The sequence below is a fragment of the Erinaceus europaeus genome, chromosome 1 (genome assembly GCF_950295315.1).
Source record: "Erinaceus europaeus chromosome 1, mEriEur2.1, whole genome shotgun sequence".
NCBI classification, from domain to species: Eukaryota; Metazoa; Chordata; class Mammalia; order Eulipotyphla; family Erinaceidae; genus Erinaceus; species Erinaceus europaeus.
In genome coordinates, this window is record NC_080162.1 from 182,549,592 (window position 1) to 182,562,357 (window position 12,766).

The 12,766-nt window shown below is 36.6% G+C and overlaps 1 protein-coding gene across 12 annotated transcripts in view; it reads left to right on the top strand.

Annotated features, from left to right (window-relative positions):
- EYA1 (EYA transcriptional coactivator and phosphatase 1) overlaps positions 1 to 12,766 on the top strand; it is a 375,709-nt gene that overhangs the window by 212,879 nt on the left and 150,064 nt on the right. For 6 of the 12 annotated variants that reach the window (XM_060200354.1, XM_060200317.1, XM_060200307.1 and 3 more), the window contains 3 exons: positions 680 to 757; positions 11,962 to 12,031; positions 12,343 to 12,488. In XM_060200354.1, the coding sequence (XP_060056337.1) occupies positions 680 to 757; positions 11,962 to 12,031; positions 12,343 to 12,488 (294 nt within the window). Of the gene's footprint in view, positions 1 to 679; positions 758 to 11,959; positions 12,032 to 12,342; positions 12,489 to 12,766 lie in introns of those variants that run through there. The other 6 variants (XM_060200325.1, XM_060200313.1, XM_007527232.3 and 3 more) reach the window with 4 other exon arrangements.

Consider the following 12,766-nt stretch of genomic DNA (forward strand, 5'->3'; position numbering starts at 1 on the left):
AATATATATATATATATATATATATATATATATCATTAATTTTTATAGATAAAAATAATTTTAAATAGAAAAAACTCTGCTCCACTTAAATTTGATGGCTTTATTTTAAACATGCATCAGACTTTAATGAACCGACAGCCTGATTTCTGGGTGGTAATAATCTATTGAACTGAGCTCTCGTTTTTCAAGCCATGCTAGTCAATTGAAAAAGTGTGTGTGCGCGCAGATGTACGAGCACACTTATGAACCTGTCCTTGAGCAGCATGAAATGCATTCTGATGTCATTTACATTTTTTCCCGTTCTTTCTAGTCTATTTTGACATTGGCCAAATGACTACATACATATAGAAATAATTCTATACTCACATGTAAATTGTGTGAGAGAAATTGTTAATCATCACCTTAGTAAATACAAAATGTGTAACAGTGAGCTTAATTACTCTTACATTATAGTCTTTCTTTTGAAGGGTGACATCACAATAGAGTTTTTTTTTTCCTTATGGAGAAATTACATGACTTTTTTAAAAAAGTTTCTTTTAAAAATAACTAGTTTATTTTTTTTAATAAAGCATTGATTTTTAAATGATGTCCTTGTAACTATTTTGAATGTTATTTTTTTCTCTACCATGGATTTATCAAGAGCCTTTAGATATATGATATATGTTGTTTATTTTTGTAGTTAAAACAGAGCCAATGAGCAGCAGTGAAATAGTTTCAACAACAGCAGACGGGTCTTTAGACAATTTCTCAGGTTCAGGTAAGGACTGATTAGATTTTCACGTTAATACAAATCATTTTCCCTAGTTTATGTATCTGTGCCTATATACCTGTTTGTATATGTTCAAATGTGTATGTTACAATTTCGGTTATAACTTTTTCAACTTTATGAAACATGGTAAAAAATACTATCTCATAAAAGAGAACAGAATGTGTTTTGTTATAACTTACATTTATTATATGAGTGATACCTTTTTTATTATTCTATTTTTTCACTTACATATGTAAAATTTAAGAACTTACCAACTTTCCTTTATTTAAATAACTTTTATAATTTGTAGATCTAAATTAAGGAAAATTGATAAATCCTTAGGTTACTTTATGGTTTCTTTCACATTAATAAAGTCTGCGTCCAACAAACAAAATACTCTAATTTCAGAGCTATGATAGTGAAGTAACTGATAAGAAAGTAATAATAAAATACTTTGAATATGTGATGACATACATGTCATATAATCCAGCTTTTATTGTTTCTGTTTAAAATTATTTGTATCAAAAGTAATTCTTAAGTTTAGAACATTTTTCATGTCATCTAATGTATTTATAAAACCACTCAACTGGAAATGCTATTTTTCTAAGTTTGTGACTAGTCTAGCTGTTAGAATTATTTAATGCATATCATAATTAAAAGGATACATTGATATAAAATGAAAATGTTTAACTTTTTTACTGCTAAAAACAAATACTATTAGTACTATAGTATATACATACTATAGTACTAATATATATAGTATATAGAACTATAATATTATCTATTACTTCTTTCATAAAACATTTATCAAAATTTGATTTAGGGCAGGGGTTGTGATGTTATGAAATTGTATCCATAAAAAACACTCTTGGTTTGGAAGTGAACAGATAACTAGACCACCACAGTACGGTTTCCGGTTGTGCCAAAGGAAAACCCATAGATTCCCCAAAATATACATAAGAAGGGATCTAACATAGAGTTGAGATGTGTGGTCTTTGACATCTTCCTAGAAGAGTTGCTTGCACTCATTCCTTAAAAATTAATATTGATAAAAAGTGGAGAACTAGAAGGGTGAAGCTGGGCAGATGGAACATTCAATGGAAGCAGTTAGGGCCCAGAGACAGTTGCAGAAACTATTGGTTTAATTTTCTTACTATGTGTGGAGTGAGCGTGGGGGAGTATGCTGGAGAGAATATAGGGACCAGAGTCTAGATGCTTTTATGTTTTGCATGATGTTTGTATCATAGCAGAAGAAGGGGGTTATATGACCATAATCACAATACAGATTCATGATTGTGGCTTGATGGACAGGATATTAGTGAACTAAAGCGAGAGACCATTTGGATTTTGACATTAATTTACATAAGAAATACTGAAGACCTAAAAATGGTTCTGCTAAACTGATGGATTAAGATTTATTTATGAAATCAAATTGATCACCAGTGGCCTCTGAGCAAAGCAGAGAGACTTCAACTATGCCGCTTTGTTGCGTTAGCTACTGTACCACCGTCTAGGCCACAGAGAGCAGTGGTTTTTAAAGGAAATTAGTCACTGCAAAGAGAAACTAAGAAACAATTTTTGGAAATTATGAATAATAATATGGCATCACTCCCTTTCTTGATATTAACAATTGTGCTCTGGTAATGGAATTTCTTGTTTTTAAGAACTGTCTACACACTCATTACAAAAGGAATATCTGCAGTTCAAATTTATGAGATCTAAACACACATAATAGAGAGAAATTGAGGCTAATGATAATATATTACAGTGTTACCCTTGGAGGAATTTGAATGAAGGATATTCGGGAGACATTTTTGTTTGTTTTAGTATTGTAGTGCCTTTTCTGCAAGTGTGATATTATGTTCAAAATGACAGAATAAACGAGAAGCACCAAAGGTTTGAACCTAAGCAAAGTGGACAAGTATGCTTTGGTTTACTTTTATTTGTTTCCATGAACAATTTACTTCATTTTTGTGTCTCTAACATAAGCTTCTGAAAATAGAATATGCTAATACAATTCACTGGTGAGAATTGTGGGCACAGGGAAGAGTTAAAGATTTTCATATCCATAGTCAAAGAAGGAGGGTGACTCACTAGAAAGAGTGGTGTACATGATGTTACCTGGTTAAGGTGATTTTGCTGTCAACACTTTGCAGAGGTAGAGGTTGAAAGTGTAGGCATTTGGGTTGAGCCAATGGCTCCCCACCTGCCGGAGGGTTGCTTAGTGAGCAGTGAAGCAGGTCTGCCAGTGTCTGTCTTTATTTCCCCCCCTCTATCTTTGCATCCTCTCTCGATTTCTCTGTGTCCTATCCAACAACAATGACATCATCAACAACAACAACAATGGGGAAAGATAGCCTCCAGGAGCAATAGATTTATAGTGCAGGCACCAAGCCTCAGCAATAACCCTGGAGACAAAAAAATAAAATCAATCAATCAATAAAAAAATAAAATTGGAGGCAAGTGAGAGTTAATGATCAAGTGAGACCTCTGATTAGACATTGATGGCTTGATTTGAAAACAAAAGCAGTTTGGATTAGAAATAGGATAACTTTTCCATGAAACTTGAGGGAAGCTAGAATGGAAAGTAGTACAGAATAGTTTGTTATAGATAGAGATGGCAAAATATTGATGGAATCCCTGCCTGATTTCGCAGTTTAAATTCTCCAGTGGCTCCCATTCCCCTCTAAGGAAAAGCCAAGGCTTCATAGCATTCTAAGATCCTGTCAGATCTTGTTGCCTGCTTCCCTTGCTTCTTGCTGTTTCTCCAGCATGACGGGCATACTCTGGTCAAGAGTTTCTGTATGATAGCTCTCTCAGGAGCACTTCTTTATGTATCTGTCTGAATGCCGCTCACTCAAGTCTGTGCTCAAAAGCCCCCAGCTCAATTACACCACGACCATCTCACTATTTTCTGTTTTATCAACATGACAAATCTCCCCCCCCCACTCCTATGAAACTTACAACCATTCACAAACTATATCATTTACTTATGTATTGGGTTTATGCTGCACTTTCTCCCTGCCCCCATCCCTCTTTCTCATACACACACCCCCAAACATAGCCTTGTGATGACCAGATTTTGTCTTATTTGTATCCTTGATGTTTAAAACAGTATGTGGAGCATATTATGCACTTTAGTATTTATTAGATAATTACTGGATAAAATAATGAATGGGTGAACTTCTCCTTTCACCTATAACATGACCCAAATTGAGAATATAAATAGTCTCATGAGTTTGAAAAGATGGAGGAAATTGGCATAGAGAAATGAATCAATTATTGCTATTGTGGTTTGTGACTACAGATTAAGCAACAAAAGGGTGCATGATGTGGTCTTTGAGCTTGATGGTTGAAGTAGAAAACCAGAGAAAATTGTAAGACATGTAACCAGGACAGTGTTTGGATTTATCATGCATACAGTCTAATACTAACATTCTTTGATCAAGTCAAGTCAGTGTTTAAAAGATAGGTTACTTGTGAGTGTTAGAGTTGACATGAACCTCAGAACAGGAATATTTCATGGGAAAGCAGAAAAGCAATGGCTGGAGAGCAAGAAAACAGTGACTTGGAAGTAAAAAATGAGGGCGTGATTTCGGGTCTTTGTAATACCCCCCAGATCTGATACAGAATAGGAAGGCTCCACTCAGAAAAGATTTTCCTCAGAGAAGGGCTTCACTGGAGGTGGAGGGATAGTTCAGGGAAAAAAGACTGAAGTATAGGAAATCTTACTTTTCATCAGTTGGTTCTGTGGGGAACACAGGAGAGGATCTTACTATGTGTGGAGTGAGCATTGGGGAGTATGCTGGAGCGAATATAGGGATCAGGGTGCACTGTTGGGGAGGTTAGTACTTGAAACCAGTTTACGTTTTTCTTCTTAAAAATATTTATTTTTAATGAAAGATATGTGTGGGGGAGAGAACAGCATTGTTCATCTGTGGCTTATGGTGCTGCCAGGGATTGAAGCAGGGACCATCAAACATTAGACATGAAAGTTGATGTACTACCTTATTTCCCCAGCCCTGTCTTTTATATTTTCTTTGCTCTTTTTTTTTTTCACTCTTCAACATACACTCAGCCCTCCCTCTCCCCTTGTTCTCATCTCATCTCATCTCATCTCATTCCCTCTCATTACTTCCTTCCTCCTCCCCCCCCCCCCCCCCGCTTCTTTTTAGTTAACTGGAATGGTTGTGAATAAGACTTAGGGCTTAGATATGAAAGGAGGGGTTGGAGACAGTAGTAGTCTTCAAGCACTTAACTCCTGGAAGGCTTTTATGTCTGTCATCTCTTACTTCCTTTCATGATAGTTAAAATTCTCAGCCCCACTGTTCTCAGTAACTTGGTGAAATAGCCAACAAGGATAAAAAAGCAGCCAATCATTTTGACTCTTGTAGCTCTCTCCCCCTCTACTTCTGTCCTTTAAGAAACTAGCATCTAAAAGCATTAAATAGGCTGCAAATTCATGCTTTTCCACAGAACTCACCAGGTATCCTGGTTTTCCAGGCATGTGATTGCATTGTTATTACTATTATTTAATTCGTGTTACATGCTTTTAAAATATAGGGATATAGGCCAGCAAGCTAACTCACTTGGGAGGGTGCCTGCTTTGCCACGTGTGCAACCCATGGCAAAATGAATCTAGCTACCACCACACTGGGGAAGGTTTAGTGCTATGGTGTCTTGATGTCTCTCTTACTGTCTCTCTTTTTCTTTGTGGAAAAGTCAGACTAGAGTGACAAAGCCTTGATGATGGCAATGAATAAAGCAAGTAAATAAGTAGTGATAATCTGCTCATTTTCTTTTTATTGATGATAAATTACTATTTCAAGGGTCTGGGTGTTGGTCCACCCAGTTGACTGCACATATTACCATGTACAAGGAAGGACCTGGGTTCAAGCTCCTGATCCCCAACTACAGGCAAGAAGCTTCATAAGTGGTGACACAATGCTACAGCTCTCTCTCTATCTCTTTCTTTCTCTCTGTCTCTCTCCCCTCCTCCTCCTCCTCTCAGTTTTTCTGCCCTATCAAGTAAATAATAATAAATATTAAAAATAACATAGAAAAAGTAGTATGTCAGTGATTTAAATGTTAAGAAAAGTTAAGGTTGTAAGGATTAATTATTTTCTTCCTGGGCCTGCAACAAAGCTCACCTGGATACTGTACTGACTTTGTCATGTGCATGAGCCTGGCTTGAGTCAAGTTGCTACTGCACTGGGGGCTTCAGTGCTATGGTATCTTTCCCTTTTGGTCTCTGTCTCTCCCATTCTATCTAAAAAAAGTTGGTTTGGCGTGGTGAAACCTTGGTGGTGACAAAACTGTAGTGGTTGCTTCTGCCATTTCTACTAAGTCCAAGATTATTCATTTATTTCAATACATTGCCAGTTGATGACAAAAATTAATAATCTGAAGTTGATGTCTAGTGGTATTTGAAAATTGGAAACAGTATCACAAATGTTTTTAGAGGGAAAAATTAATGTGTGAAAAGTATTGTCTTTACTTTTTTAATGGCTCATAATAAGACATTAACTTCATTTTGAGTTGGAGTTAATTGCTTTCAACAGCTATATGTTGAACACTTTGTGTTTGTCCACAGTGTTCTAGCCAGTGAGAGGATAGGAGTGAAAAGGAGTCACACGATGCCCTCATAGATCTTTCACTCTGTGGAGACACAGATTATAAATAAATACGTAAGTGGTAAGAGCTAGTGGAAGTAGAGAGGCAATAAAAAAATGTTCTGAAGTAAACAAAGGCAGATCACAGAATATGGCAGAAGTGAATGGTGGGAGGACATCTGAGCATACATCTTAATAAAGTGAGGGAATAAGTTTGGGCGTCTATATCAATTTATCTATGAGAATGATGGAGTGTGGAAATGGAGACCTTTAGAGGGTACCTGTGACAGCAAATTTATATGTAGTTTTTCTTTTTTTAATATTTATTTATTCCCTTTTGTTGCCCTTGTAGTTATTCTTGTTATTATTGATGTCGTCGTTGGATAGGACAGAGAGAAATGGAGAGAGGTGGGGGAGACAGAGAAGAGGAGAGAAAGACAGACACCTGCAGACCTGCTTTACCACTTGTGAAGCGACTCCCCTGCAGATGGGGAGCTGGGGGCTCGAACCGGGATCCTTACACTGATCCTTGAGCTTTGTGCCACCTGCGCTTAACCTGCTGCACTACAGCCTGACTCCCCAGCAAATTTATATTTTAAGGGATCACTGTTTTATGGAAAAATACTCTAGGAGATGAATGGGGAAGAGAGTATATAGAAGTAGGGAGAGCAGTATCTCCCTTGATTCTGAGGGGGAAAAAATCGGTGTTATCTCACGTATTTTTAGAAGAGCCATATAGGCAGGGTAAAATGTGCAGCAAGTGATTCGAGGAAAGGAGTGTAGGAGGGCAGGGAGGATAGTGAATTTAGCAAAGAGAGTTCTGCTTCCCAGTCTCCGGCGGACACAGTGATGGTGACTGTAATGCAATGCTGTACAGTAAGGTGTGGGAAGGTGTCAGATTTAGGCTCTACTTTGAAGAGAAATCTGATTAAATTAGTGACAAAAAGACATGAGGGAAAGAGAAGAGTCCAATTTTGATCTAATTGTCCATCAGAATGATGTTGATATCAGTTTGATCAGAGTCTGGGAGAAGGAACGAAGTAAAGTCTTGATAATTTTGGAATCTTGTTGCCTTTTCCAGTAAACTCTGAAGTTTTTGAATATTATTTATTTTGGGTTCTTCTCCTTTTTTGCAAGATTATTTGAGGAGCTTCTGTAACATGTGTTAGATTTAGCAGAAATAATGAAATAATACTAAACAAATGTTGTAAATAGGTGTTGTGGTATTAGTTGTCTGTGCTGCTTCAGGGACTTGCTTTAGAAAGTGTAATTTAGAGTATGAATTCCCAAGTAACCATTTATTTACCTTGCTTCAGCTTATTTTGGTCTCAGGAAATTTAAATTAATATTAATTAAAAAATGATCTAGGGGGCCGGGTGGTGGCACAACTGGTTGAGTGCACAGGTTACAATGCACAAGGACATGGGTTCAAGCCCCCAGTCCCCACCTGCGGTGGGAAAGCTTTGCATGTGGAGAAGCAGGGCTGCAGGTATCTTTCTGACTCTCTCCCTCTTTATCATCCCCTACCCTCTTGATTTCTGACTGTTTCTATCCAAAAGTAATAAAAATTAAACAATCTAATTTTTAAAAAGCTAGGTGTTTTAGGTAATAATGAGATAGAATACCTTGAGCTGTAAAATGAAGCATTCTTGACTTTAGCATATAGAAAGGTTACATTTGTTTAGACATAGAGAAAGATCAAAGTGCATGACTTATTTTGTGACATAAAATATTCAGTAATGTCAGATGCATAAAAGTAAATCATAGCAGGGTACTTTGGCAGCACTGAAGATTATTTACTCACCTTATTTCCCAGAGGCTGCTGTTCACCTCAATTTGCAATAACAAAGGGCTAAATTAGGTTTATATGCATGTTGCTAAATAGCTTAAAATAATCTTAACTATCCTTGAAGACGCATTGGTTAAAAAACAAAACAAAACAAAACGACTTATAACCTAAACCTACATTCATTAACTTACAAATGACATAGCCTTCAGAGAAGTAAGAGGAGTAAGACGAATTTAGTCACAGAAGTTCATGGTAGCAGGGAGCCTGTTACTACAAACATTAATGCAGTGTGGTGAGTGCCGCATTATCAGATGTGTACAACATTCCAAGCCAACTGGAGAATGGATGTGAAGTTTCTACTTAAAGATCTCTGATGGGTGCCCCCTGGAGAGCACACAGATTACCATGTATAAGGACCCAGAGTCAAGTTACTGATTCCCACATACATGTTAGGGTTTGGGGGGGAGGGTTCATGAATAGTCCAGTGCTGCAAGTGTGTCTGTCTCTCTCTCTTGCCTTGTATTTCTTTCTCCTCCTTTGTTTCTGTCTCATAAAAAGTGGCCAGTGGGAGCAGTAGATTCCTTATACATGCTTTGAGCCCCAGGGATAGTCCTGACTTGGGGGAGGGGTGTCTGTAGTGGTGATAGATGACAGTCTGTCTGTCGTTGGAACACAGGGGCAATAGGTGACTGTTACATCTGCCCAAGTAAGACATGCCTTGAACCTAATCAAGAAGAAGTGTAGGGATGGGGTGTGCAAGACAGAACCTCAGGCGACTTCTGGATTTAGGATGGTTGAATTGAGAGTCATGAATTAGAAGGGAAATTGAGGTAATTTTGTGTTTCTGTGGGTGGCTCAGGAGATACTGTATTTTGGTGCGAAGAATCTAGATGTGTGTTCAAATACTAGCTTGGATGTGTGACATTTACTTGCTTGAACATAAAAAGATCCCTGTGATACACTAAAATGGAACATTCCTATTTAGTGTAATATTTGGGAGTTTGGGAATGTTTTCACCATTAATTTATATAGGAAAATTGTAGAGCATTTCCAGACCTACCAAGTTAATAGCAAACAAGAGTGTCATACTTTCAGATAGCAAGGGAAACCTTAACTTAATTTCAATCCCCATATGTGAACTAGGGACAAAGAATTTTTGCTTTTAATTACAGATGGTAATGTTCCCTATTGAGTAAAATTAAAAATACAGAGGTACGGGAAAATTAGGAAACAAAGAAATAGGTATCTAAAAAAATAAACACACAGTATTACAAAACATTATACTATGCACCCTAGTTCATCTCATTCACTCTTCACAACCTGGGAAGTATAGGTGGTACTATTGCCATCAGTTTATGTAAGAACACGTCACAGCTTAGAAAGGTCAAGTTAACTTGGCGAAGACCACATAAAAGATGAAACATGAATTTGAACTGAAATTAAATGAATCCATAAACAATGCTTAATTACCATACTTATCGTCTCCCATATCCTTCTTCATGTGTACATACATATGCTATGTATATAACCTAAAGCAATTATCCATATGATTTGTTATGCCTTGTGTAATAACTATGATATTTTCTTTTCAGTTACTGGTTTTAACAAAGCTCTGGTTATATCACCTAACCAAAAGACATTTAGTTTATGATCTTTCATGGGTTGTGAACTATCCATTGAAAAACATAGAGACAGAGCTGGAAATTAATAAAAGGGATTTTCGTAGTTTTCATCAAGAGGCATTGAGTTTTTTGTTTGTTTGTTTTGTTTGCCATACTTTAATTTCTTCTTATGTATTTTAAACTATGATTGTCTAGGAAGATTACTTTAGCAATTTTGCTTGATAAAAATACTTTTAGTTTCTTTTCAGGCTTAAAAAAAAAAAAGAAAAGAAAATGTTTCAGATGAGCAAATGGTTGACCTTATATCCCAAGTGTTCTCACTACTACCTCCCTCTACAATCTGTAATGTTTAATTCAACTTCCTAGGACTATTTGCATGTCGACCTACCCACGTGCAACAGACATCACTTGTCTTTGTATATTTTAACATACATCATCTAGCTCAGTGCCTGGAATTGTTAGTCAACAGATGCCCAAAGGCAGGAAATACCAACTTGCCTGCCATCTCTTTAATACAAACTTTGTCTCTGTTAAACTTGGGCTGATGGTTGAAGTGTGGCAGCTTGCAAGAATGGTAGCAATCTAGATGTAAAATATTGTCACTAGGTTAGCTCTGACTTCTTTGTGCTACAAAAAAAGAAAGAAAGAAAGAGAAAGAGAGAAAGAAAGAAAGAAAGAAAGAAAGAAAGAAAGAAAGAAAGAAAAGAAATGTAGTTTTTGAGATTGTACTTCAATTGTGTCATTGCTCTTGCAAACACAAGTTGGAAAACTACACACTTGAGAGGGACCAAGTGTTGGTGTATTCAGTTGAGCACACACATCACCATTCTCAGGGACCCAAGGTTCAAACCTCTGCTACCCATCTGTGGGGGCTTCACAAGTGGTAAAGCAGGTCTACAAATGTTTATCTTTCTCTCTCATTCTATATCTGCCTCTCTCCCCTTACTTTCTTTCTGTCCTATCAAATAAAAGTAGGGAAAAAATGGCCAGAGAAGTGGTAGGTTCATAGTATAAGCACTGAGCCCCATCTATAACATGGTGGCAAGGGAAAGAAAATTACACTGAGGACATAAAAGCACTGAAGCGATATCATACAAAGTGAATAAAATTAAATTAAAATACCTAATTTTTATCAAAATACTGCCTAAGAAGTATTTTAATATAATAAGTGTAATCTCTGAAGACAGTGATTATTAGTGGAAAAAGAGAATAATCTTATATCTGAATAGCATAGCCAAAGAATATTCATTTTAGCCAGAGATTAGGGAGAATTTAAGAAAAATAATTGAGTGTTTGGGTAAGTGTATACATATAAATGTAGGTATATTTATATATTTACATAGATATCCGTTGTTTACAATGAAAGAAGCTGAGAACTACCATTTTAAGGCCTTATGTTAGCCTTAGCCAAGAATGGATTTGTGCTTCTTTAATTCAAAAGGAGCGTGAAAGAATGTTTGGTAGGATTTTAGAGCATTTGTGAGACCTGCTGAGTTAAGTATATGTGATTAAAAAGAAATACAATTCTGCATGAATGCTTAAATCACCTGTTAAAAAAAAGAAAACCTTTTAACTTGAACACTGAGGTTGAACACAGGCAACGGAAAGGCAAAAGAACATCCGTCACAGCACAAGAAAAGGCAGGCTTAGCTTGCAACTTGAGAAATTCAAGATAGTTGTAGGAATGCATTTTTACTTAAAAAAAAAAAATGAAAGACTTTGCTAAATCATTGCAGGCAAATGAGGATCTGCCCTAGTTCCACTCACCTGTGAGATTAGGCCTTGTTTCTTGGTAATAGTCTCAGGTGTGTGTGTGTTCTCATTGAGCACAATGGGCCAGCTGACCTTCAGGCTCAGCTCTGCAATTCACCTTCATGCCACCCCCTTCAACATGTCCTTCTGGAACTCCTTGTGCTCTCAAAGTATTGCCATCATAAAACCCCTGTAGCAAACTGATAGCTATTTAAGAAAATTGTGATTACATTTTCTCTGACTAAATCTAAAATTAGAACCACCTAGCAGTTTCTAAAGGTTCCGATCCATCAGATCGACCCCATGAAACTGGCATTTCTACAGGCAGAAAGGTCAAACAAGTACAACTTCATATGGTCAAACTACAGTTCAGATTGTATCGATATTTTCAACATATTTTATATGTTGCTTTTGATTAATGTGTATTTTTTTTCCTAGCGGTGGGGAGCAGTAGCTTCAGCCCAAGACCAACTCACCAATTCTCTCCTCCACAGATTTATCCTTCCAAGTAAGCTGTATTTTCTATTCATCTACAAATAGCATTTATGAGTAGCCTTGTACTTTATCTTAATTCATGTCTTGTGCCTTAATTTAAACTAAGTGTGTTTCCTAAAGACTTAAATGTATTGAATATTTACACAAATTTAAGCATCAACTAGTAGAAACTTTGAAGTACTACTTACTTTTATATTCTATTTGCAAGTTGTATTTTAAAAGCTAGCCTTTAGCTAGAATTTGTGATATGGTTGTTAATTGGTTATTTTGCATGTTTCCATCTAATGCATGGGCTTTCTATTTTCTGTCATTTCTGACAAATAGCAGACCATACCCACATATTCTCCCTACCCCTTCCTCACAAACTATGGCTGCATATGGGCAAACACAGTTTACCACAGGAATGCAACAAGCTACAGCATATGCCACATACCCACAGCCTGGACAGCCGTATGGAATTTCTTCATATGGTGAGTACTCAGCTATTTGAATAATGGTATTATCTAGAGGGTGTACCTGTGTGTGCGTTGAAGGTTTCAGAAGAATCTGATGGAACGATTGTAGTTTTGGATTACCTTAGAAAGACTTAGCACTTTAGGAGCTGAAATGTTTTTAATGAGATTGTTCCTAATAAACATTCTAAGAACTAGGGGCTACTTACCTTGAAGTCAAGAGATGCCAAATAGATGGCATGAATCATAAGAACTCTTGCTTTAATTGTTTTTGTTTTGTTTATATCTCAGCTCTT